This window comes from Populus trichocarpa, chromosome 19 (genome assembly GCF_000002775.5).
Source record: "Populus trichocarpa isolate Nisqually-1 chromosome 19, P.trichocarpa_v4.1, whole genome shotgun sequence".
Classification (NCBI taxonomy): domain Eukaryota; kingdom Viridiplantae; phylum Streptophyta; class Magnoliopsida; order Malpighiales; family Salicaceae; genus Populus; species Populus trichocarpa.
Genome location: NC_037303.2, coordinates 15296942 through 15323917, shown reverse-complemented (window position 1 = coordinate 15323917; position 26976 = coordinate 15296942). Strand labels below are relative to the sequence as shown.

At 33.2% G+C, this 26976-nt stretch overlaps 3 protein-coding genes and 1 non-coding gene across 4 annotated transcripts; 1 reads left to right on the top strand and 3 right to left on the bottom strand.

The window, feature by feature from the left end:
- Positions 1-4341: 4341 nt before the first annotated feature.
- LOC7498118 (trans-cinnamate 4-monooxygenase) lies at positions 4342-7481 on the top strand. The gene is made up of 3 exons (XM_002325602.4): positions 4342-5264; positions 5666-5799; positions 6702-7481. Exons 1-3 carry the CDS (start codon positions 4480-4482, stop codon positions 7298-7300), a joined length of 1518 nt encoding a protein of 505 aa, XP_002325638.1. The 5' UTR covers positions 4342-4479; the 3' UTR covers positions 7301-7481.
- Positions 7482-10779: 3298 nt separating this feature from the next.
- Positions 10780-10905, bottom strand: LOC112325397 (small nucleolar RNA snoR100). Its single transcript, XR_002979452.1, has one exon. It is a non-coding gene; the product is annotated as a small nucleolar RNA snoR100 (small nucleolar RNA).
- Positions 10906-14511: 3606 nt separating this feature from the next.
- Positions 14512-15529, bottom strand: LOC7494660 (probable glutathione S-transferase parA). Its single transcript, XM_002326034.4, has 2 exons — positions 15140-15529; positions 14512-15059 (listed from the first exon to the last, which is right to left on the bottom strand). Exons 1-2 carry the CDS (start codon positions 15452-15454, stop codon positions 14715-14717), a joined length of 660 nt encoding a protein of 219 aa, XP_002326070.4. The 5' UTR covers positions 15455-15529; the 3' UTR covers positions 14512-14714.
- A 4905-nt stretch (positions 15530-20434) lies between these two features.
- Positions 20435-21408, bottom strand: LOC112323232 (probable glutathione S-transferase parA). Its single transcript, XM_024593565.2, has 2 exons — positions 21018-21408; positions 20435-20940 (listed from the first exon to the last, which is right to left on the bottom strand). Exons 1-2 carry the CDS (start codon positions 21330-21332, stop codon positions 20596-20598), a joined length of 660 nt encoding a protein of 219 aa, XP_024449333.1. The 5' UTR covers positions 21333-21408; the 3' UTR covers positions 20435-20595.
- Positions 21409-26976: the final 5568 nt, after the last annotated feature.

Genomic DNA, 26976 nt, shown 5'->3' with positions numbered 1-26976 from the left:
CTTAGTTTTGACAATTCTTTATTTTTAATTTCTCGTGGTGGAGTGCTTAATTCTAAAACATTTAAATTATTTATTTTAAAAAAAGATATATTATATCTCTATATGACTAAGAGTTATATAATTCTTGAATGAAGAATATAATTTAATCAATTAGGATGAAAGAATAAAATAAAGTATTAAGAATTATATATTATACAAGAATACAATAGACTTTTCTCGAACATATTTATAATGGGATAAAACAAAAAGGAGACCACGTGAACAAAACACGAGTAAATGAACTGGCGAGGAAAGGGACTTTTCCTTCTTTTATTTTATTTTATTTTTTGTATAAAGTACATAAAAACACGCACCGAGCTCCATCACCTGAGGTTCGAAGGTCATTTTAACAGCGCCGAGAAGATAAGAGATGGCGTAATAGATGATGGCAAACTAGATAGAGCCTTGAATTGCATAGTACGGATAATAATAATAATAATAATAATAATATAAAATATAAAATAATATAAAATCATTACGACTTGAATATTCTTTAGGCCCCGTTTGTTTGCAGGAAAGTAGTTTCCTTTTGGAAAGTGAATTCCGGGGAAAGTGAATTCCGGGAAAGTGAATTCCGGGAAAGTATTTTCCGATGTTTGGTAGTGTAATGGAAAATAAGTTGGAAAACATTTTCCAGTGTTTGGTTATGTTATGGAAAATGAGCTGGAAAATAACTTATTAATGTTTTATTTTTTCAAGTTTATTAAAATAATAAGGAACAAATCTTACAAATTAAAAAGTTGAATGAGAATGAAATTGAAAAAAAATATAATTTCATAAATTATCTTAAATAAAATAAATAATAATCAAAATAATAGAGATCAAATCTAAAAAATTAAAAAAAATAAAAGGTGAAGAAATTAAAATAATAATAATTAACATTTCATAAATTATTTCAAATAAAATAAGTAAAAATCAAAAGAATGAGGACCAAATTTGATAGATAAAAAATTTCAATAAAAAAATGATAAGGAAAAGCAAATAGCAATTATAAAAATAAGGACCAAAATTAATATAAAAATTAAATTTTAAGAGATGAAATTGAAAAATAAATATTCAAAACAAATTATATATAGCAATCAAAAGTTTGAGGATCAAATTTGATATAATCAGCAAATAATGACATTTCTAAATTTTTCACAACTTCCGGAAAGTGTTTTCCGCCCAAATTTTTCAGGAAAACACTTTCCTGAAAACCAAGCCAAATTTTCCTTTGACTGGAAAGTGTTTTCCGTTGACCAACTTTTCCAATGGCAAACAAACACAAGAAAGTTTGGAAAGTGGTTTCCCGGAAACCACTTTCCGGAAAACAAACACAGCCAAAAAGGAAAACACTTTCCTAGAAATCAAACCAAATTTTTTTTTGACTGGAAAGTGTTTTCCGTTGACCGAAAAGTGTTTCCGTTGACCAGAAAGTGTTTTCCGTTGACCGGAAAGTGTTTTCCGTTGACCAACTTTTCTAATGGCAAACAAACACAGGAAAGTTTGGAAAGTGGTTTCCCGGAAAATGAATTCCGGGAAACAAACATTGCCTTAGTTTTAAAAAGTTATCAAGCATCAAACACACAATCATTAAATTAAATTATATATTTATGTCCATGTTAGGTTGTGAGATTTATGCATAGATTACAATATTGGAAGACATGTAATAAATTCTTGGCATCGCGGGCATTGTTGGGTGTATAGGGATGGGGAAGCTATAAATGGAGATTTTTTCTACATAAGAATGACGTGGACAAACATAAGCATTTCAATTCAAACTATATATGTGGAGTGGAGGAAGGTGGTAGCTCGAGCAATGGTGTGTTGGTAGTGGCTTTGTTGGGGAGGTAGGTATGCAATTTGTCCACGTCCTTATCCATGGTAGTAGGTGAGAATTGGAGCTGGTCTTGAGTCTCCACCACCCATCACCGAGAATTCCAATTGCTTCCATTTATTATATATATATATATATATATATATATATATATATATATATATATATATATATATATATTTCAAAGATTAACGTGGATGTCCGGGTCAGTTTGCGTGTATCTCTTCTAATCCTACGAGCCTTGAAGTTAACGACTATGTAGGCTTCCAGTGGTCCTGAGATTAGTGAGACTCGAACTAACAACCTTTAGAAAATAAATTCGAGACCTGACCAATTACCAATTAAGTTATATCTTTTAAAATTTCATTGTTATAATTTTGTTAACTTCATTGATGAATGCAATTGTCGATATTCATCAATTTCATTATTAGATTTTACAACTTCATCGCCGAATTGAAGCATGGCCCACTTATTAAAAGTTAAATACGATATTGTAACAAAAAATAATCAACATCGATCGTGATGGTAATTAGTTAGAATAATTAACTTCAAGGATTATATATTGTTCGATCCGGCGATGAAAACATAATATGTTCACCTCCTTGATATTTTGATTTCAAATATCAAGAGAAATATTAAATTTCTATGAATCTATGAGGCTGATATTGGTACGATGTGCAAATTGATACAAAAAAAGAATCTTTCATTGAAAAAAAACGAAAAACATGAGTTAGAAAAAAGAGTTTTAGGGCCCATTTATTATTGCTGAGCACCACATTAATTTTCCACACAACAATAATATAAAAACTATGCTTTTGTCGTGATGTTGTGTTTGAATTCACCGCAATACTAAACAAGTTCTTGGACTAATAATCAACATAAAAGTAATGCATTTATTTCATGAAAAATATGCTAAATAATTCAAACTGAAAGGAAAAAAGTTACTCACCCCTCCATCAAGCATGGAAACTATATATTAAGGAGATGAAAAGCATGCAATTTATATTTAGAAAAGGCGAGAAGAAGAAGAGATAAGGAAGAAAAATAAATGTTTAAGGGAAAGCGAAAGAAATCCTTTACGATTTAGGTGGGGGTAGATGGGCATGCAGGAGTTGAAACTGAAGGCCGCACATACGCCGTTCAAAGTAACGGTAAAGTCTAGTCGGCTGTTTAATGGTTGACTTTTCTTTCTTTTCAGTTATTTCAATTGAGGATTGATTTCTTCCAAATTTCGACTTTTTCCTCAAAACATGTTTAACATTTGCAATTTGCACCTCCGCAAAACGTTGATGACATTCACAGCATAGCATGACACCAGTCCTTTGAACTAGGATGATAAGCTTGTTCCTTAATTAATTTATTCAAACTAGTTAGATTTTGTAGCATTGAAAATAAATAAATTATTTTCTTAATTAATCGGTATTCCTCAATTTAATAATTTATTTTATTAAAAAAACCCATTTCGCCGTTAACCTTTTTTTATTTACTCTATTCTCTTAATAAAACAAAATACAAAATGAAATGAAAAACGGGAAAGTATTTTTAAATGCTAAATGTATATATACCCAATAAAAATGTAAGTTACCAAGTATATCTAAAATAATAAATTAAATTAATTAATTTAATCATAAACATTAACCCATTAATTGTATTGATATTAGCCATTTAAATTTTATACACTACAATTAAAATTTAATTGGCTATATCAATAAAATTTATTAATTATAAAAACACCTATAATTAATTATAATTTGAGATCAATATTCTAACATGAGGGAGTATTGACGAAGCCCCGATTAATGAATATTCTTGAAGTGTGTGTATATATACATATATGTATGTGTAAAACCTGTTGGCATAAAATAAAACCCGAGTTATGTATGAAGAGGAATTCTTTGATTTTTGTTAAAGGATCAAAATAATATTGATTTGAAAAAAAATTAAAAAGAATAGTGAATGGAATAAGTGGAGATCATTTTGGATTCTTGAATGTGTTAGTTAGTTTTTTTTATTTTTTAACTTAAATCAAGTGTTTTAAATTAATCCTAAAAAATATAATTTAATTAGCCAGATTCTGAATTTAGTTCTTAGAGATCATTAATTTAAATGCTATAAAATTCAAGATTATTAAAAATTTACATAAAAATTAACTTTAAAATTTTAAAAAATTAATCAAGAAATATAAAAATTAACTCAGAAACTACGGTAAAAAAAAATAAAAATAATAAGGTCTTGTATTGAGATGAAGAGAGTCGCGCTTGTATGCGTGTATATATATAAGGAATTTGTGACATCATGTGCCTCACCTACTACCTCTACAACGATCAATGCTGTGTTGTCCCTCTCCTATCACACCTCAGAACTAACGCCGTTAACTCTGTTTCAGAAACCTAACTGGAAGCCACACGTCCACCTAACTCATGAACTATCTTTATCTCCAACCTTCCAGTTGCTCTTTAATTCTTCTACTGCTTATAAAACCCCCTCCCAACCCCCACTCACTCCCCACCAACCACCTAGTCTCTCCTCCTCTTAATTATATTTTCTTCAATCTACCACTCCTTCTTCTCCCCAGAAATCTCTTTCAGTACTCCTTTGGATAAAGAAGATCATATTCCAGTATAATGGATCTCCTCCTCTTGGAGAAGACCCTGTTGGGTTCTTTTGTTGCCATTCTTGTTGCCATTCTTGTTTCACAACTACGTGGCAAACGTTTTAAACTCCCACCTGGTCCTTTACCGGTCCCCGTGTTTGGCAACTGGCTTCAAGTTGGTGATGATCTGAACCACCGTAACCTCACTGATTTGGCCAAGAAGTTTGGTGACATCCTCCTCCTCCGTATGGGCCAACGTAATCTTGTTGTCGTCTCCTCACCTGACCTAGCTAAAGAGGTTCTGCACACGCAAGGTGTTGAATTCGGGTCAAGAACAAGAAACGTTGTTTTTGATATTTTCACTGGGAAAGGTCAAGACATGGTTTTCACTGTCTATGGTGAACATTGGAGGAAGATGAGGAGAATCATGACAGTCCCTTTCTTCACGAACAAGGTTGTTCAACAATATAGGTATGGATGGGAAGAGGAAGCGGCTCAAGTTGTCGAGGATGTTAAGAAAAACCCCGAGGCTGCAACTCATGGGATTGTTTTGAGGAGGAGACTGCAACTGATGATGTATAACAACATGTATAGGATCATGTTTGATAGGAGATTTGAGAGCGAAGAGGATCCTTTGTTTAATAAGCTTAAGGCTTTGAATGGTGAGAGGAGCAGATTGGCTCAGAGTTTTGATTACAATTACGGTGATTTTATCCCCATTTTGAGACCTTTCTTGAGAGGTTACTTGAAGATCTGCAAGGAGGTTAAAGAGAGAAGGCTGCAACTCTTCAAGGACTACTTTGTTGAAGAGAGGAAGTAAGTTTCTTCTCTCTCTTTCTTCGCTATTTAGATTCTTGATTAATGATCTTGAACAATCTCGTCAATTAGAACTACAATCCAATGGCCTATAAATTATTATTTTTTTCTGGTGCTATTTGTCATCATGCTCAGATCTACAATAGATTTTGATAGAGGGCCAGCAATCATTTATGTGTCAGTACTTGGCTGATAGTTTTCATCATCATCGACATTTAATTTTGATCACTGTCCCATCCTTGAATAAATATATGCATTACCTGTTTAAGTTTTAACAACTGGGTTTGGAGGTATGGTTTTAAATTGTTAAATTATACTATTTTTTAAAAAATAATTTTTTATTTTCAACTGTGCTATTTTGTAAACAAAATCGATAAATATTCTTTGTCTTGGGGAAATAGGAAACTTGGAAGCACAAAGAGCATGAGCAATGAAGGCTTGAAATGTGCAATTGATCATATTTTGGATGCTCAAAAGAAAGGAGAGATCAATGAGGACAACGTTCTTTACATCGTGGAGAACATCAATGTTGCTGGTATGTGTTTCTATGATCCAAAGGGTGTGTCGTTTTAGAAAAATAACATAAATTAAAGGGTTGTCTCGTTAAAAATAACTCAACTCAGTAGATTGTGTTGAGTTATTTTTATGCGCGGTTAGGAACCTTGCAATTTACTGGGATGTGCAATTCCCAACAACAACCCATTAAGAATGCTATTTTGAAATTTTTATTTTATAAAATAAATTATTTTATAATTTTTATGTTGTTTTGATGGGTTGATATCAAAAATTATTTTAATATATATTTTTTTAAAAAAATATTTTAAACCGCTCTCAAATATCATATTATCCTATACACAGTTACTGAATTGCGCAATTCCCAACAACATAACCCATTAAAAATGCTATTTTCCAAAAAAAAAAAAAATCATCAACTGTGCTATTTCTTTTTGTTATTTTTTGGAAAATTGCTATTTTTCAGGGGAAACCTCTTCTTTTATTTAAAGAAACAAGTGATGTTGACGTGCATGTACTTCGTCCTTTTTGAAGTTTGATTCGCTTTGAAACTCATATAGGTGGTGTTTGTTGTGTTTCCTTCACCTAACAATCAACACCAAACCTTGAAAAGCTTTTGGGAATAGCCTGACCCTTTTGAAAAACCTGCAACTTTTCCTTGACCAAGCAAGATACTCTGCGAACAAACTTTTCAAAGGCCTAGTTGAATTCTCACATTCTAAAGAATATATGGTGGTGGTAGGTTGATGGTATTTGTCCGTCCACCCAACTTTATTGGTGGGGATGTCAACACACACACACTCATAGCGACACTCGAATTTTGTGTTTTGTGGCTCTGTAATTTTCTTTTTTCTCAACACAATGAGACGCTCGAATTTAATAGGACGTAACTTACTCGTACGAATTGATTGTTTTGTGGACCAGCAATTGAGACAACACTGTGGTCGATTGAGTGGGGAATTGCTGAGCTTGTGAACCATCCTGAAATCCAGAAGAAGTTGCGTGATGAGCTCGATACCGTGCTTGGTCCGGGTCACCAAATCACTGAGCCTGACACCAACAAGCTGCCTTACCTTAATGCTGTCATCAAAGAGACTCTCCGGCTCAGGATGGCGATTCCTCTGCTTGTCCCACACATGAACCTCCATGATGCTAAGCTTGGAGGTTTTGACATCCCCGCCGAGAGCAAGATCCTGGTAAACGCATGGTGGCTTGCCAACAACCCTGCTAAGTGGAAAAACCCTGAAGAATTCAGGCCAGAGAGGTTCTTCGAAGAGGAGGCCAAGGTTGAGGCCAATGGCAATGATTTCAGGTACCTCCCCTTTGGAGTTGGGAGAAGGAGCTGCCCTGGAATTATTCTTGCATTACCAATTCTTGGTATTACTCTGGGACGTTTGGTACAGAATTTTGAGCTCTTGCCTCCTCCTGGACAGTCCAAGATTGACACCTCAGAGAAAGGTGGACAGTTCAGCTTGCACATTTTGAAACACTCCACCATTGTTGCAAAGCCAAGGTCCTTTTAGTTTCATTTCTTGCTTCCCTTTTGTTTTGTTTCGTGTATTGTTACTGTGAGTCTTGAGAGAGAAAAAAAGGAATGATTTTGGATGTGTGATTCAGATGAAATTGGCTAATGATGATACAAAGGGAGCTGTGGCTGTAAATCTATGAACTCAAAAATTATATTTTCTAGACTTTGCGCAATAAGTTGATATTTAATTCCTTGTAGCTTTGCCCCTAGACCATGTGAATTCTCAATTTATTGGACCCACCCGGGCATGTTGATTCACCACCCAGGTGACTTGGAGTCCTAGCTGGATCTGTAAAAAGTAAAATTAGGGCTTGCAATTGACCGGTGAAACCGCGTGACCTGCCAGGTAAATTCATAGTTCGGGTAGCCCAGCAAAACCAGGAAGAAACCCTTTTTTTTTTAACTGATCATTCTTTTACAAAGAAAAAAAATTAATGAAGGCATAGCAAGGTAGCTATTTTCAACAGCATGCTCAAGGACATTGCCACTATTTTTCCTAGGAAAGTGACAATTTAAATCAAGAGCATTGGAGGAAAATATCCTCAGGGACGAAAAGGGCATTGGGTTCAATTTAAAAAAGAGAGAAAAAAAAAAAAACTGACTATGCAAAGGGGTAATTGGAGGTTTTCTTTTTACTTATTCAATTACAAAAAAAGTATTTTATCGGGGAGGAGTTTGTTCTTTCTCGTGATAAGTTGTGGGCAATTTTTCTTTGCTATTTTTTTATAGTGTCTACGTGGTGTACTGTGAATTACTAAGTTGTTTTTCGTCAGTAGTTGGTGATTAGTGACATGTCACTCTTATGATTTGTTTAATGAAAAGGGGTTGGTAGTTAAATACAGGCCTTACTATGATGTACCCGATTGTTTAATAGCTCCTAATTTTGGTTGATTTTGCATGAGATTGGCGGTGGTTTCATTGATGTTTCTCTTTGTTCTGGGCATGCATAATTGTTCTATCACTATCTAGTTGTTTATTTTAATTATTTCTTTTGGGTTTTTCTGGATTTAAGGGAAGGGACAGAAAGAATTTTGTGTTTGAGGTTTCGTAGGCCTGAAGCCCCAGCTAGACCGCGGTTACTTGGGCCTGGGGCCTCGACCAGACCCCGGTTTTCTGGGCCGGCGCCCAAGCCAGACCCAGCACAGTTGGGTTTGGCGCCACAACGAGGCTTAGCGCAGGTGGATATTAATAGTATTAATATTATTATTAATATTAAAAATATCATTATTTATATTATAAATATTATTATAATTAATATTATTATATATAATAATTAATTAATTTGAAAAAAATATATTAAAATTAAAAAACAACCATAAATTTTATTTGAAGAGATTAAAAACTTGGGCAAGACAAGTTTAATATGATTATTAATATTATAAATATTATTATATTCATTAATAGTATTAAATTTGAAAAAATTATTATTATTATTGGAGAAAAAACTTAAATTTTATATGAAGGGTAAAATCAAATCAATTATTATTTGAAGGGATTAAAAATTATAAGAACTTGGGTAAGACGAATTCAATATTAAAATTAATAAATTAAAAAAATATAATATTACTATCGAAGAAAAACCATAAATTTTATTTGAAGAGAATAAAAACTATCAAAACTTGAGCCAGACAATTTTAATATTATCATTAATATTATTAAATTTGAAATAAGTATTATTATTATCGGAAAAAAAAAAACATAGATTGATTTGAAGGGTTAAAATTATTATTATTATTATTATTAACTTGGATCTGACATCCTCTTCCAAACCCAAGTAACTTGGGGCTGGAAAGGAGCGCTCGACCCAAGTTCCTTGGGTTTAGGCGGGCGCCAGACCCATATCACTTGGGTCTTACAGCCTCGCATGGGTCAAAGTTCTTAGGTCTGACGTCTGAACCCAAAGTTATTTGGTCCAGTGTTGCAGCCAAATTCAAGACTCTTGAGTTTGGCGTTTAAGAGGAGTCCAAGGCTCTTGTGCTTAACGTTGCAGATATACTTACTTAAATTTGGGCCAAACAAGTTTAATATTATTATTAATTTAAAAAATATTAGTTTTTTTATTAAAAATATTATTATAATTAATAAATTTGAAAAAATATTATTAATATTAAAAAACAACCATAGATTTGATTTGAGGGATAAAGACAATTATTATTATTATTATTATTTTTGTTATTAACTTGGGCTGAAAAAGGACGCCCGATCCAAGTTGCTTTGGTTTGGCAGGGGGCACTTGATCGAAGTCACTGGGATTTTGCAACCCTGTCTAACTCAAGGCTCTTAGGTCTGGTGTCAGGACCCCAGGTTCTAGGTCTAGTATCCTGACCTGCAGCTCTCGAGTGGCATCTAGACCCACAACTCTTGAGTATGATGTTGCAGCCAGACTGAAGACTTTTGGACTAAGCGTTGCAGTCATATTCACTTAAACTTGAATTTAACAAATTTAATATTATTATTAATATTAAAAATATTATTAATATTTTTAAACAACCATATATTTGATTTGAATGGTAAAATTAAAAATATTATTATTATTATTATTATAATTAATATTATAAATATTACTCTTGGATTAATAATCTTAAATCTTATTTTTTTTAATATTTTTATGAAAAACAATTAATCTAGTCAAGACTACCTAACTAAGTTTTATAAGCAATCCTAATACCAATTCTTTTTTTTATTAAGTCATTTCAAAATTTATTATATAAACATTAAAATAATATTTTATTTTTTTAATATAAAAATAAAAACCTACTAATATATATCTTTTATATTCACAATAAAAATATTATATTTTTCAAAAGATAATAAATCTTTTTGGTACTTCACTTAAAATGAGAAGAATTTCAATACAAGATAATAAATCTTTTTGTTCGCTTACTTTCAATTCAGGATAAAAAAAAATTCAAAATAATCTTTTAAATTTTATTATTACACCCACATAAATTGTTATATTAAAATTTTATTTTATTTTTTAAATTTTCCCAGATTAAGTTTACCAGGAATCCAGTATCCATCCCTGTTGTCATCCTCTGGTCAGGTTAAGCCCCAGCGGGCCTGATAACTATGATTATCTCCTCGGATCTTCATTTAATTTCCACTTAAACTTTCTCGTTGCTTTCATGTTTTGTGTTGCATGGCATAATATATAATTACTTATGTTTTGGAGAGATTTCTTCTAATTTTTCAAGATCCAACTTTTTTAATAAAAAACACTCAATGTCCACGATAAAAATCTCATGGGGCTACCTGGGAAAACATTTTGGTGCTTGTCTGGTACGGTAATAACAATCAAACAGTGCAAGCAAAAACAAAAGAGAAGGAAAGATCAAACCTTTACAATGAACACTAAAATCTTAAGATTTCTTGGAGGTGGAAAGAAAAGGAGACACCTGATGTAAAAAGAAATCCCCAGATGAAACAAAGGCATAGACGAGCAGAAAAGCATGAAGGAAAGAACAAAGCAGGAAAAATTGTGGGTATAAACCAGGCCCCAAATTCAAAGCCTCCATAAAAGAGAAGCATCATAGGGAGCAGACATGGTGACCCTCCATCACTGGATCAATTTCTGTGCACATTACCATGCTTCCTTCATTTCTTTTTTCAATCCAGAGCATCGGCTTATTGTACACAGAACCACAAAACAAAGAAACAAGAGAGAATATATATATATATATATATATATATATGATGGCTATAAGTCTCCTAACATCATTAAACATATATACCACGAGGTTGAGGTTGAGCTTGAGCTTTGAGCTTTGAAGCAACCTAGAACTGCAGCTGCAACTTTGGTAGTCTATCATATGGTATATATAGAAGAAAAGAGGGTGTCTTTGCTAGGGTTTGCATTTTGCAACTTTTACTGGGCTAGATTATATTAGCCCATGACTTGATCACAATTCACAAACTGTTTCGTGCAGTTCAAATGGTAATCAAGCCCAGATAATTAAGACCGTTATTTTATTACTGGGCTTCAGCACACTATATTTAACTTTATTTTTTTTTCCCGGTTCACCAATGAGAACATCTTCGAACTTGTTTGTGCTGGATAATTGCAACGTAGCGAGTTCGGATTAATTTTTTTTTTTAAAAGTAAATTTTATTTCATGTGATTTTAATTTTTTTAACAGAAAAAAAAATTAGAGATTTTTATGATATGATCTGATTGATTTGATGGGTTAAAAAACAACTTGACGATCATTAAAAACATAGTTTAATTAAAAAATAAAGACAATATTTTATTTAAAGTAATATTGAAACTGTAATATATTAGATCAACTTAAGTTCAACTTGTTAAATTCACAACTTTAATCATGAGATTATAGTAACTTTAAATAAAATAATTCAAAATAATTATGAAATATAATTTCTAAGTAATCCAATGTTAAATGATAAATAAATAAAAAGATATTAAAAAACAACTCGGGTCAACCTACCAAACTCACGATCCAGATCTTGAGATTGAGATAACCTCATAAAAATAAATCAAAACAAATTATAAAATACAATTCTCAATCAACCCAATGTTGAATGATGAAATTGAAAAAAAATCAATTAAAAAAGATTAAAAAATAACTCGAGTTAACTCGGGTTAACATGTTAAACTTATGACTCGAGTTATAGGACTGAGATAATCTAATAAAAAATAAAATAAAAAATAATCAGGAAGCCTAATTCTAATTAATAAAGTGTTGAATGATGAAATTAGAAACCAAGTCAACTTGTCAAACCTGCAATCCAAGTCTTGAGATTGAGATAACCATATAAAAAAAAAATCAAAACAAATCATGAAATTCAATTCTCAATTAACCCAATGTTAAAGGATAAAATTAAAAAAAATAAAAAAACACAAAAAATGACTCGAGTTAACATGTCAAACATATAACATAGAGTATAAGACTAAGATAATTTCATAAAAAACAAATAAAAAAACAAATCAAGTCAACCTTGATTAACCCACTAAACCTGTAGCTTGAGTCATAAAAATAAGATAACTCAATAGAAAATAAATTAAAATAAATTATGAAGTGCAATTCTTAATTAACCCAAAATTGAATGATAACATTTTAAAAAACTCAATTTAAAAAAAGACTAAAAAACAAACTCGCTTCAACCCAACAAGCCCGTGACTCTGGTCATGAGACCGATATAATCTCATAGAAAGAAAATCAAAACAAATCAGGAAGCCTAATTCCCAATCAATGAAGTGTTAAATGATGAAATTGAAAAAACAAATCAATTAAAAAATATATAAGTCAACCAAGCTAATATGTTAAACTCGTAACCTAGATCATAAGGCTCAGGTAACTCATATAAAACAAACTGAAACAAATCATGTCAATCCCCAACAAACAAAATGATAAAGGATGACATTGAAATTAAAAAAAAATTGAGTTAACCTGCCAAACTCGCAACTCATGTAATAAGACTAGGATAACCTCATAGAAAAAAATAAAAATAAATTATGAAGTCTAATTCCTAATAAATCAAATATCAAAATATAAAATTAAAATTGAAAAAAATTATTGATTAAAAAAAAACCAAAACATTATTGAAATGAATATTATTTTATGAGATAGTGCACACACTCTGCAAAATAAAAGCACTTGTTTTAATGTTTTGTTAATTACCATGAATAAAAATTATTTTTTAAAATAATATTATACATATATCTCTAATACTGGTCTAATATATTTAGAAGCTATTTTAAGCATGAAGAATTGAATTTCAAATGGAATTTAATATCTAAAAATGATATAAAATTAAATAAAAGGTGATTTACTATACTAAGAGTTTGTTTGGTATCATTTTTTTTAATTATAATTCAATTTAATTATAGTATTTAATTTAAATTTCATTAATAAATAAATTGAATTCACATGTTTAGAAGAAATGAAATTTAAAAACATCAATTTATCAATCTTTTTTAAAGATCTTTGAAGGAATAAAATGAAGGTAATATGAGAAACAAAATGAATTGAATTCTATCTTTTTTAAACATATAAATTCAATTTATTTATTAATTAAATTTAAATTAAATATTATAATTAAATTTAATTATAGTAAAACAAAAATAGTTCCAAACAAACTATTGAAAAAATAAAATATTACAGTAATGAAACTCAAAAAAGTTATGAATGAGAGAAAACCTCTTGGTTAACTATTTACCAATGCTCTCCCCACCAAAATAATCAAATCTTCTCTCCAAGCTCTTTTTCCAGGGTCCTCAAGCCTTAAATTAATTTTGCTTACCTTTTCCTCAAGCTCTTATAACTCCATAGCCTTTTCCTGTATATCTTCATGCATTACAATAAGGTAACAAACAAGTAGCAGCTTGGTAATTAACCAAATCTCCTACTGTATACTTGTAATTAACCAAATCTCATAGAAAAAACAAAGATAATAGAGATATAAAAATTTTAGGAGATATATTTATTTTTTTATCTATATCTTTGTTTTTTTAATTAAACATGTTTTTATTTTTTTTATATCCTGGGTTGCTAACTAGACGTACCCTAAGTGCTTGCCCATAAATCAAGCAGAACCAGTTCTTCCGCGGTTGATCTTTTTGACAAACTTGAGCTCGAGCTGTATAGTGCTGATAAGCAAGTAAACAATCAGGCATGGCTTCATTGCTTAGATCCGGTTTTCCTTCACCATATCACATATGTATGCTGTATTCGAACAGCCCAATCTCGAAGCTGCTTCATCTGCTTCACTGCTTAATGTAGCTGCCAAAACCGAGGAGCTTAGTTCTTGTATACAGAAGTATCAAGGATGAATCCAAAGTTCTAATGCTGGGAGGGTTAGAATGTGTACTTTTGATTATGGAGGGCCATTTTGTACAAGTTATTCCCTAAAACTTTTAGATTTTTAAGGGATTTGAAAACTTTTGGTGGGGAAGAGGACAAGGGCAGCCCCTGGCTAGTGGCGAGGTCCGACTTTTATTCACAAGTATGGTGACTAAGAAAATGTCCACCGTGTCAAGCTCAGCTGATGTTTTCTTTTCTTTTCTATTTTTTTTTGTTTAATGAAAAATCGATAAATTTTGCTTTTTCTGGATTTCACATGTAACTCCATGTTTCTGTTCGAGATCTCTGCCCATCTTCATATTGCTTGGAAGTTTTGCACTCAATTTAGGCTTTGTTTTTCACTTAAAATTGATGCTTTTCATTTGGAAATATAGGTTACACCGCCTCGTTTCCAAACAGATACTTAGTTACTTTCCAAATTAATGGATTAAAACTCTAATCACAGCAAAAATTATCAGCATTAAGTGCTAAACTTTATAACTTATTACATAACATCATTCTATTTTCATCCCCAAACTTCATTCCATTTCCCATTCTTGCTTCCGACATTCTATCAGGAATGCCTTCACTCATTATTCAAAGCCTGAAAGCCTACTCTATACCCATTTTCTTCTTGAGCAGCAATACGAAGTCATAGATCTTGTGAGGATCAGGAAGTGAACTGGACACGCTCTCCTTTTCCATGCACCTCTTGATCCATGCAGTGATCATTGGACACTCAGCCTCAATGCTAAATTTCCCACATATCTCAAGAGAGTAGAACCAGCTGGTAACAGGAACAAGCACTACATCCACAAATCCAAAGCTTTCACCACCAAAGTAAAGCTTATCTCCAAGCTCTCCTTCAAGAGTCTTCAAGCCTTCTATAAATTCCCTCTTTACCTCTTCTTGCTCTTCTCCTTTCTCCTTCCATAACTTCTTGGCATTGTTATATATCTGCGTTCAAATAAACAATAAGCACACACACACAGATAAAAACAAAAAGAAAGAAGTTAAACAAGTACTGAAATACTCGCCTTCTTGTCAATGTAATCAGCCCAGAATCTGGCTTGGGATCTTTGGTAAGGATCCGAGGGTAGCAATGGAGACTTGTCCTTCCACACCTCATCAATATATTGGACAATATTATGTGACTCACAAATGGGCTTCCCATTGTGAATAAGAACAGGAATCATCTTATGAACCGGGTTCATTTCAAGAAGCAGAGAGCTCTTGTCTATCAAGTTCTGTTCCCTGGACTCGTATTCTATCCCCTTCTCTGCCAAGGCAACCTTCACTCTCATTGCCCATGAACTTGGCCAGAAATCCAATAGAGTCACTCTGTCCTCCATCTCCAAATAAAGCGATGATCTTTTCCTAGCTCAACCGATCTCTCTTTCTTGAGCTGTTGTGGTGAATAAGGAAATGGGGTAGTAGCACCTATTTATAACTGCTGATTGACAGTGTAATCAAAGATGATGATCAGCACCATATGATGTCATTGCTTAGGTCTAGTTACATGTGTGTATGCTAATTATTCATGGTATCGTGGCATGTTCTAAGTTGCTTTCTTGCCTGCCAAGTTCAAATGTGATAGTCAAGATCACCAGTCCTTTTTTTAACCTTATCCTCTCCAAATCCATTAATATTCTTTTCAGACTAGATTCCATCTGAAGTAACACGTAGCATGCCCACCATCTTTGACCAGGATAAGTCATAAGATTATAGAAGAATGATTTTTTCTTCTTTGGGTTTTAATTTCTTAGGAGAAAAAAGAGGAAGCATGGTATGCATTCAACTACTAGGCCTAAGGTTATGCTTGGTGATGAACGTGGACTGTGTTTGGAAGTGTGTTTCGGCTTTCCGAAGCTCAGGCGTAACTACTAATATTTATGAAACGAGTATAAAGAAGAGAATTTTTCTATCATCTTTGAGTAATATAAAATTTAGGTAATATAACCTCTCTGGAAAATCAAATACAATTGTAAAACAAAACCCCACGAATGGGAAGCATCTAAGTAAGCCCACGGTAGAGGAACAGCCACATTCATGATCTATTAATGCAGGAAGTTCTGAAAACTCTGTGTGCTTCATCTACCAATCCTTCTCTGCAACATCCATTTATCTTTGCTTTACACCTCTTCTTTTCACTATTTGGCAGGTGTCGGAGTGGGAGGACACATGGAAATTCTGTTGCCTTCTCGCATAAAATGCTCTTTCGTGCTCTCATCTTCATTGATGACTGATTTTGCATTTTCTTCTCTCATTTCTCCTCTTCCAACAGATGGATCTAATCTTGCCAGCCATAAATGTAAAATGTTTATCCATAAGAAACAGAATTGATTTCTCAATTAGAAGAATAAATAGAGAGAAGCAAAATACATAAGAACAAATAGTAGTATGATTCCTTAAAGGCACTTCAAGTTCATCAACTCATGGTCATGCAAAGAAACATCATACAACAATTGTCCCACAGGAACAAATCACCAGATCAATGTCAGTTTTCGTGCTTGACAAAGTTGTATGAATTCTATCACACATCCCAAGTTCTACTGCCTAAGCACCCCCTACTTCAAAATAATCACAAAGAATTCAACTCTCAATTTCAGAAGCATCAAGCATCAAGCATTTGGCATTGGATGTTTTAGCATTACTGCCAGCATATCAATCCCTCAGCTTCAAACATAAAACGATCATAAAGGGCCATCCTATATCCCCTCGTAAACATGATATCAATCATCCTATGCAGATCAAGAATGTATCAAAACTACTCTTTCAAATCCCACCTCCCTAGTTGTCAATCACAACAAGTTTAACTCATTTGTACGATAAAAAACTTCAAGATACAAAGTTTTCTTCTTGAAAACATACCATTCATATATTCAACAAAGAAAAACTGTATAATCAAAAAAATTTATAGTGATCAGTAGGGGTGATCATTTTCAGTTCGGTTTGGTTCGGTTTTCATAAAAAAAAAATAACCAAACCAATTTTTTTTTTTAAAAAACCGAAACCGGTTCAAACCGACCGGTTTCGGTTCGGTTTTTTAGGACAAAAACCGGTTCAAATCGGTTTGGCTTGATTTTTTTCTGGTTTGACTCGGGTTTTTTTCCGGTTTGGGTTCAGTTCGGTTTCGGTTGTTTTTTTTTCTGGTTTTCTCGGTTTAATCGGTTTTTTGATTTTTTTACTCACTTCTAGTGATTAAATAGTAAGCATGAGTAGCTACTCCAAAAAAAAAAAAAGAAAAAAACTATCCAGAAGTAAAAAAAAAATACAAAAAATAATAAATAAAAATCAGTGGAACCCCTCAGCATATTTATTTGCAAAACACGGGAAGCACCCACACCCATCTCAGCAAAAAGAATCTTCAAAGTCAATTAATATGAAAATTCAAATACGTTTAATCACTTACAAAAAAATTAAACACCTTTCATTGCTTAACTCTGATTAACCACAAATTTATGTAATCACTTATACCTAAATATTGATCTCAAACATCTGATGCAAATTCTAGAATACTGAATATTAAGATGTAGAGTTCTCTTTTCCAGATAACATACCATTAATATATCACCCAAATGCACAAAAGATCACAAGATGGAAAAAAAGAAGAAAAAGCATAAACAAATCAAAACTCAGTGGCATTCATTACTCGCATGCTCGTTTGTTTTTATTTGCAAATGTGGGAGTAGCATCCATCCTTATACAGATATGCACAACGATCGAGAATCTTGTAAATACAGTGGTGTACAAGGATTGTTTTTCAGCAAAAATTTACGTATGAAGAAACCTGGGATGCCTGAAGCAAAAGAGTCTTTGAAGTCATTCAAGATGATGAAAATTTATTTCAGACCAGATTCCATTCATAAATTTTTCTATGCAGCTTAAACAATCCCTATTGCTCCAATTGAAATGCTTCCATATGGACTACCTATTTGTTCCCAACAAACTACCATTTTACTGTAATAACAACGATAATTCATATTGCAGGGGTAATTCATCTAAAATGCTCAAAGTATTTAGTTCAGTCATCCTTCTTTGTATATTAATGTGACTTTTTACAAGGTGCCAGGGCTAAGTAAGAAATTGCAATCACAGTGGTTGCAATTGATCACAAAAAAGAAAGAAGAAGAAGAAGAAGAAGAAGAAGAAGAAGAAGAAGCAATACCTGGAGCACTAACATTGTATGCTTCCAGGTGAACATCCTGTATACCGATTGAGACGACAGAAGACTTCAAGGTTCTGTGACTGCATTTCCATTACTTGGTTCAACCAGAGTTTCTAGAGTTGATGTCCAGATTCAGCAGTATAAATTAATAGCATTTTAATGTCTTGAAAGGACTTCAGACATGTGCTTAATTACGTCCCAGTTGATTTGCCTCTTCATCGAGTGCCTTATCCATCTGATCAAACTAATTACTCCAAGTTTCTTTACGGACATTCATTCATAGAAACAGCGCTTTTGGCAGCAAAGAACTCAGTTTCATTCGGAAGATAAATGTTAAAACTAGCTTTTCTAAAACACCAATTTATCAATCTTTTTTAAAAAGATCTTTGAAGAAATAAAATGAAAGTAATGCATGTAAGAAACAAAATGTATTGAATTCTCTTCTTTTTCAAATATATAAATTCAATTTATTTATCTATTAAATTTGAATTAAACACTATAATTAAATTTAATTACAGTAAAATTTTTTTTCCAAACAAACTGTTAAAAAAATAAATTATTAAAGTAATCAAACTCAAAAAAGTTATGAATGAGAGAAAACCTCTTGCTTAACTATTTATCCACTGGTCTCCCCACCAAAAAATTCCAAGCTTCTCTCCAAGCTCTTTTTCCAGGGTCCTCAAGCCTTAAATTAATTTTGCTTACCTTTTTTCCTCTAGCTCTTATAACTCCATAGCCTTTTCCTGTATATCTTCATGCATTGCAATAAGGTAACAAGCAAGAAGTAGCAGCTTGGTAATTAACCAAATCTCCTACTGTATATATACTTGTAATTAACCAAATCTCATAGAAAACGAAGATAATAAAGATAGAAAATTTTCTTAGAGATATATATATATTTTTAATGTGTGTATTTTTTTATATCCTGAGATGCTAACCAGACGTACCTAAGTGCTTTGCCCATAAATCAAGCAGAACCAGTTCTTCCGCGGTTGATCTTTTTGACAAATTTGAGCTCGAGCTGTATAGTGCTGATAAGCAAGTAAACAATCAGGCATGGCTTCATTGCTTAGATCCAACCTTCAGAATTTGGAATATAAAAAAATTAAGGAGTCATGAAAACAACAAGAAGAAAAAAGGAACCCTGAGAAAGCTGCTTATTCTTTATTTTAAGCTTATCATTTTCCACCTTAGAGTATTCTTCATATTCTCTATTATTTGTGTTACTGTCACCATCTAAAACAGCATGCATGCTTACGAAAGTGACGACACCATCTTTGACAAGGCTAAAATATGATCGAATAATATTGTGAAGCTGCAAGAAATCAAATGGCTCTTGGTGATCATTCGATTTTCATTAATCAGCTGTAACCTACACCAGTACCTTAATTATATTTAAGACATGCACTTGCAAATTAATAATTAATTAATTATACACCGATGGTGGCTCAACATGTAATATATATATGGAAAAATTACTCTCTCTCCTCCGAAAACTTGAATGTAGTTTCACTTTCCCTCTGTAATTTCTGAAACTATAAATGAAAAGTTGAATAACGTTCAAATCTCCAGAGGGACAGAGTGATTACTTTTATCTGAATATAATTAATAAATCGTGCATGATAATATCAGAGTGTATTAGGTCGTGGGGACTTTTTAATTTTCTTAACAAGATGATATTAGCAAGTTAATATGCATACCGGTTTTCCTTCACCATATGTATGCTGTATTCGAACAGCCCAATCTCGAAGCTGCTTCACTGCTTAATGTAGCTGCCAAAACCGAGGAGCTTAGTTCTTGTATACAGAAGTATCAAGGATGAATCCAAAGTTCTAATGCTGGGAGGGTTAGAATGTGTACTTTTGATTATGGAGGGCCATTTTGTACAAGTTATTCCCTAAAACTTTTAGATTTTTAAGGGATTTGAAAACTTTTGGTGGGGAAGAGGACAAGGGCAGCCCCTGGCTAGTGGCGAGGTCCCGACTTTTATTCACAAGTATGGTGACTAAGAAAATGTCCACTGTGTCAAGCTCAGCTGATGTTTTCTTTTCTTTTCTATTTTTTTTGTTTAATGAAAAATCGATAAATTTAGCTTTTTCTGGATTTCACATGTAACTCCATGTTTCTGTTCGAGATCTCTGCCCATCTACATATTGCTTGGAAGTTTTGCACTCAATTAAGGCTTCGTTTTTCACTTAAAATCGATGCTTTTCGAAATACAGGTTACACCGCCTCGTTTCCAAACAGATACTTAGTTACCTTCCAAATTCTTGGTTCCAACATTCTATCAGGAATGCCTTCACTCATTATTCAAAGCCTGAAAGCCTACTCTATACCCATTTTCTTCTTAAGCAGCAATACGAAGTCATAGATCTTGTGAGGATCAGGAAGTGAACTGGACACGCTCTCCTTCTCCATGCACCTCTTGATCCATGCAGTGAACCTTGGACACTCAGCCTCAATGCTAAATTTCCCACAAATCTCAAGAGAGTAGAACCAGCTGGTAACAGGAACAAGCACTACATCCACAAATCCAAAGCTTTCACCACCAAAGTAAAGCTTATCTCCAAGCTCTCCTTCAAGAGTCTTCAAGCCTTCTATAAATTCCCTCTTTACCTCTTCCTGCTTTTCTCCTTTCTCCTTCCATAACTTCTTGGCATTGTCATATATCTGCGTTCAAATAAACAATAAGCGCGCACACACGAGAAAAACAAAAAAAGAAGTTTAACAAGTACTGAAATACTCGCCTTCTTGTCAATGTAATCAGCCCAGAATCTGGCTTGGGATCTTTGGTAAGGATCCGAGGGTAGCAATGGAGACTTGTCCTTCCACACCTCATCAATATATTGGACAATATTAAGTGACTCACAAATGGGCTTCCCATTGTGAATAAGAACAGGAATCATCTTATGAACGGGGTTCATTTCAAGAAGCAGAGGGCTCTTGTCTATCAAGTTCTGTTCCTTAGACTCGTATTCTATCCCCTTCTCTGCCAAGGCAACCTTCACTCTCGTTGCCCATGAACTTGGCCAGAAATCCAATAGAGTCACTCTGTCCTCCATCTCCAAATAAAGCAATGATCTTTTCCTAGCTCAACCGATCTCTCTATTCTTAAGCTGTTGTAGTGAATAAGGAAATGGGGTAGCAGCAACTATTTATAGCTGCTGATTGACAGTGTAATCAAAGATGATGATCAGCACCATATGATGTCATTGCTTAGGTCTAGTTACATGTGTGTATGCTAATTATTCATGGTATCGTGGTATGTTCTAAGTTGCTTGCTTACCAAGTTCAGATGTGATTGTCAAGATCGACCTGTCCTTTTTTTAACCTTATCCTCTCCAAATCCATTGATATTCTTTTCAGACTAGATTCCATGTGAACTGTATGAAGTAACCCGTAGCATGGCCACCATCTTTGACCAGGATAAGTCATAAGATTATAGAAGAATGATGTTTTCTTCTCTGGGTTTTAATTTCTTAGGAGAAAAAAGAGGAAGCATGGTATGCATTCAACTACTTGGCCTAAGGTTATGCTTGGTGATGAACGTGGACTGTGTTTGAAAGTGTGTTTCGGCTTTCCGAAGCTCAGGCGTAATTACTAATATTTATGAAACAAGTATAAAGAAGACGGAGAAATAGAAAAGAGAAAATTTTTCTATCATCACTGATTAATATAAAATTTAGGTAATATAACCTCTCTGGAAAATCAAATACAAGTGTAAAACAAAACCCCACGAATGGGAAGCATCAAAGCAAGCCCACGGTAGAGGAATCAGCCACATTCATGATCTACTAATGCAGGAAGTTCTGAAAATTCTGTGTGCTTCATCTACCAATCCTTCTATGCAACATCCATTTATTTAGTACGGAGCTAGGATTATGGATTATTTATTAGAAGGGTCAAAATTAATATAATAAGATATAATATTTATTTTAATTTATTATATATGAGTTGTAAAACAAAACCTGTACAATTTAATTTTATTCAAATAACTTACTACAAATATATAATGACCTTTATGAAATATATTGGAGCTGCTCAACCATAACTTCAACATTATACATTGAAGATGGTTCACTAGGCTGTGAGTTATCAATATTTTTTCCTTTTCTTTTTTTTTTTAAAAATTAATTCTTCTTATTTTGTTCATGATTCAACTTAAAATCAAAACATATATCGTAAGAAAAAATTGATAATTTTGGTGGCTCTGCTAAAAACAAAACATAAAAAAAATCAAAGCATAATAAAAAAAACCAATAAAATATATCTAATTAATTAGAAAAAGAATCACTATAACAAGAATTCAAAAAAATTTTGGTAGAACTAGCAGACTTGAGAAAAAAAAAGAGCAAAAATGATAGTATTATAAAAAAATCTCATCAAATTATTAACAAACATCTCAAAACAAAACAAATATAGATTTTAAATTGAAGTTACCTTGTTTTGTTTGATGAAATATAAATTAATTGGTGGTTCTGCTTTAATTTTTTTGTAGAAAAATTTTGCTCGCGATTTGTATTTGTATTTTTTTGTTTGATCGGCTGCAGGATTTATATTAGAATAAATTAATAATTTTATTTTTTATTTCACAAAATAATGTCTTAATATTTTTTTTTTTATCTAGATCAAGAGTAAATTAAAAGGAAATCAAAAGTAAAGTCAATAATAACCTAAAATAATGCCTTAATTATTTGATGTGACAAAGTAATGCTTTAATAACCCAATAATAATAATAATAATAAATGTCTTAAGGTGGGGCCCCGCGCCCCCCCACACCTTCCGCCCTGCATTTATCTTTGCTTTACACCTCTTCTTTTCACTATTTGGCAGGTGTCGGAGTGGGAGGACACATGGAAATTCTGTTGCCTTGTCGCATAAAATGCTCTTTCGTGCTCTCATCTTCATTGATGACTGAAAACTAACATTGTATGCTTCCAGGTGAACATCCTGTATACCGATTGAGACGACAGAAGACTTCAAGGTTCTGTGACTGCATTTCCATTACTTGGTTCAACCAGAGTTTCTAGAGTTGATGTCCAGATTCAGCAGTATAAATTAATAGCATTTTAATGTCTTGAAAGGACTTCAGACACGTGCTTAATTACGTCCCAGTTGATTTGCCTCTTCATCGAGTGCCTCATCCATCTGATCAAACTAATTAATTGCTCCAAGTTGCTTTACGGACATTCATTCATAGAAACAGCGCTTTTGGCAGCAAAGAACTCAGTTTCATGGTCAACTGAAAATTCTTTGAGCATAAGTGCAGGCAACTGTGTCTGGATTACATTTTGAAATTAATTCTACTAAGCATTAATGCTGGCAACATAAAGGAAACATAGGACGCTTCATGATATGCAAGCATGTATATACTCTAACAAAAAAAAGAAGAAGAAGATTAGTTTAAAGGATTTGCACCGCACCTTCAAGATGCCTTGTGATGTCATTGCGAAGACATTGCAACCTTTGAGAAGCTGCGGTAGCATCTGGGAACCAAAAAGCTAGATTAATTGAAAATGTACACTTTACATACCACAGCTAGTTGAGATTGAAGATAGGAATAACTTCACATCATCTTTGTCATCCTCATCGTCTGCCCTTCTCACAGCTATCCCCAAATCATCAATCTCTTCCTCATATTCTGTTTTCACACACAAAAGGCTACTTGGAGCCTTTGAACATAATTCCAGCTGGTCACTTCCTGAAGAACCATTTGGACATTCATTCACATCATTTTCCCCAAATCTCTTTTCCTGCCTACTCAGGATGTCAACATTTCCTATTGTATCTCTTCGAACCAAAGCCTGAATAACTGAAAAGAGCTGTTTTCTGCTTCGCATCCGATTCATGATCTCTGGATTTAATTAAGTCATTAAGCAACCCAGATGGTTGAGCAACACGAGAGCACATGCCGGTCGGTTCTACCTCTAAAACCTTCAATACTCACTTGGGCCCGCCAATCGTGCGCATCTCATTGTTCTTTTTTGGCATTGACAGCATAACAATGCAAGGAGTATTCCCACAGTTAATTTTCTTCAGCAATCCAGAAGCAGACGCAGCAACCTTAGCCAACCCATCAACTCGCCGCACTGTTGCAAGCTCTGGTTTTCCACTAAACTGATCATTTATGTGCCTCTCTCGTTTCTTATCTGGCATTGAAGCGGGCTTCGGATTTGGATTTGACATTGGCATGGGGGCAGGCGAAGGCGAGAGAAATCCATTATGTTTCAGTTCCAACCAAATTCTCATAGCATCCTTTTTCTCAATGGAACCGGCAGCACAATGATCTAACGTTTCAACAATTAAAAACAAATAAAAAACAAATGAACTCTGCAATTTCACAAATCTCATCACTCATCCCTCACTCCTTATTACGTTGCTTATATACACACTGCAACGAACTGCTACCTTGCTAACCTTCACCAGCAAACTCTAACTAACAATCAATATATCACATATTTTTACTTCTTAATCAATAGCTAACTAACCTTCTTCGGCTGTAATTCCATTACTGTTACCTTCTTCCAGGAGCCTATCCATCCTCTGCTACGTTGATGTCTATGTGCATACTTCTTCCCACATCTAAAACATAGCCCCAGCCTCTCCTCTCCTCGTATAAGTTCTAGAGTTTTGCCTTGAACCATGATGCCGTTCTTTTTCTAAATGGTTAAAAGTCTTTGGTGGTGGTTTACTTGGTTATCGATCCATGCTATATGAGAGAACAGTTCTTGGATTGAATAGGCTCTTCTTAGTCATGGCATTATTGGATTCCTCTTGCCACTTAGCTTGTTCAAAAGCTTGTATATATCGACATTGTAGGTTGGAGAATCTTAAGCATTTGCCTTATATCCTCTTGAAGTCCACTTATAAAACTTGAAATGTAGTAAGATTATGGTTAAAAAGGAATCAAAGCATTCATTAAAGACTTGAGTTCTTCAAATCTTTCAACATATTCATCCACACTTTTGTCTTGTGCTAGCTTATTGAGTTCTTCCACCACATTCTCTCCATTACCAAATCTTATACACAAAGCCCTTGTAAATTCCTCCCAAATTGCCAAATTTTCTCCTGCATACAAAAACCCTTCAAACCAAATCTTTGCCTTGCCATCCAGGTACAATGATGCTAGCTCAACCCACTGTTGTGCTGGGATGTAGTTCAGCTTAAAGAAATTCTTGCATTTTCGTATCCAGTTTCTAGGATTTTCTCCATGGAGATTTGACAGATCAATTCTTTGCATTGCCATATTGTGCCCCACCCGTGATATGCCTTGACCACCGGAGCAATCGCTTTTTTTTTATTCATAAGCCCATCACCTCGTTGATTCATCATCTGACTTGGAATAATACCTTCAGTTGAGGTGTTAACTCTATCAGCTTCTTGACTACCTGAATTTGCTTTCAACATAGCCACTATAGCTTCCAATTATGAACTGATCTAATCGAGTTTTTTACCATGCTTCTCTGTAGGTGTTGCATCTGTTCATCCACCTTAATTTCTACGTACCATGCTCCTTTAGAGACTTGATTTATTGTTTTCTATCATATTTTGATTGTTCAAGAACACAAACAACCTTTCTTTTTCCTTGGAAAATGGCTCCGATACCAATTATTATGGCTGGACCATAACAAGTAGAAGTTCCAGAAATGAAGAGATCTAGAATAGAAGAAACGAGAGGAAGAAAGAGCATGCAGATGTCTGCAATTACTCATCCCTCACTCGTCCAGCCTACTGCTACGTACCCTGCTAATCTTTACTAATTAACAATTAATCAATCAGATGTTTAATTCCTCATTGATAACTAACTAACTAACTGCTTCCTATAACTAACAGCTCGCTCCGCCATGCAAAACTGCTCATTAAAAACAATCAATCAATTTTCTAAATATTTTTTTAATTAAAAACAAGGCAAGGCTCGAACTCGAAATGTTTTGAAGCCGATTAATAAATATTTCGGAATATAAAACTACTATTAGCTTCATTGATAACTCGGAATGTTATTGATATTTCAACTTTAATTTTTGTCTTTTAATTTCTAATTTTTATTCCTAATTCTTTTATAAAAATTTTATTTATTTTTAATTTTATCTTTCAATCCTGGTTTTCTATATGTTATTTTAACATTTATTGCCTCTGTCATTTATAACTGTCAGTATAAAATTCAAAACTGGCCATCGCATTGTTGGAACTGTAAGACTATAAAGGAAAAAATTTCTGCTAAGATTTGTTCTTTTACATTTTAGTAAAATAATGTTAATGTAATTTCAAAAAGGAAGTTCTTGATTGGTTCATCTATGTGAACTTGAATAGAATAAAATTATTAATTTTTGGTTAAGGGAATTAAACCAGCTTAATTAAATTAAGAAGATATTAAAAGTATTTAATTTACAAACTAATTTTGTCATTACATTCTTGGCTCCCCCACTAATTAAGTCTTGTCTTTTCCTTCTTCACACTAATCTTTTATTTTTCAAACTCACCGAGCAACATCAAGCAATTATTTTCAAATGCTTTCATCAACCAACGATGAAAAATATATCTTTTAAGGGGGAAATTAAGGCAGGATCAGTCCTTGAAAGCAATTAATTAATTAATTATTTCAACGGATTTTTTTAGTGGGTAATTAATTGCGTTGATAAGCCCTCAAGATTTGTGTTAGTGGGTAATTAATTGCGTTGATATTGCAAGTGAAACCTATTTGTTCTA

Coding starts and splice junctions, on each gene's coding strand:
- LOC112323232 (XM_024593565.2), bottom strand. CDS start 21,332: ATGGAGGACAGAGTGACTCTATTGGATTTCTGGCCAAGTTCATGGGCA. Junction 20,941..21,017: donor CTGATTACATTGACAAGAAG/GCGAGTATTTCA, acceptor ATTTGAACGCAG/ATATATGACAATGCCAAGAA.
- LOC7494660 (XM_002326034.4), bottom strand. CDS start 15,454: ATGGAGGACAGAGTGACTCTATTGGATTTCTGGCCAAGTTCATGGGCA. Junction 15,060..15,139: donor CTGATTACATTGACAAGAAG/GCGAGTATTTCA, acceptor ATTTGAACGCAG/ATATATAACAATGCCAAGAA.
- LOC7498118 (XM_002325602.4), top strand. CDS start 4,480: ATGGATCTCCTCCTCTTGGAGAAGACCCTGTTGGGTTCTTTTGTTGCC. Junction 5,265..5,665: donor TACTTTGTTGAAGAGAGGAA/GTAAGTTTCTTC, acceptor TTGGGGAAATAG/GAAACTTGGAAGCACAAAGA. Junction 5,800..6,701: donor GGAGAACATCAATGTTGCTG/GTATGTGTTTCT, acceptor TTTGTGGACCAG/CAATTGAGACAACACTGTGG.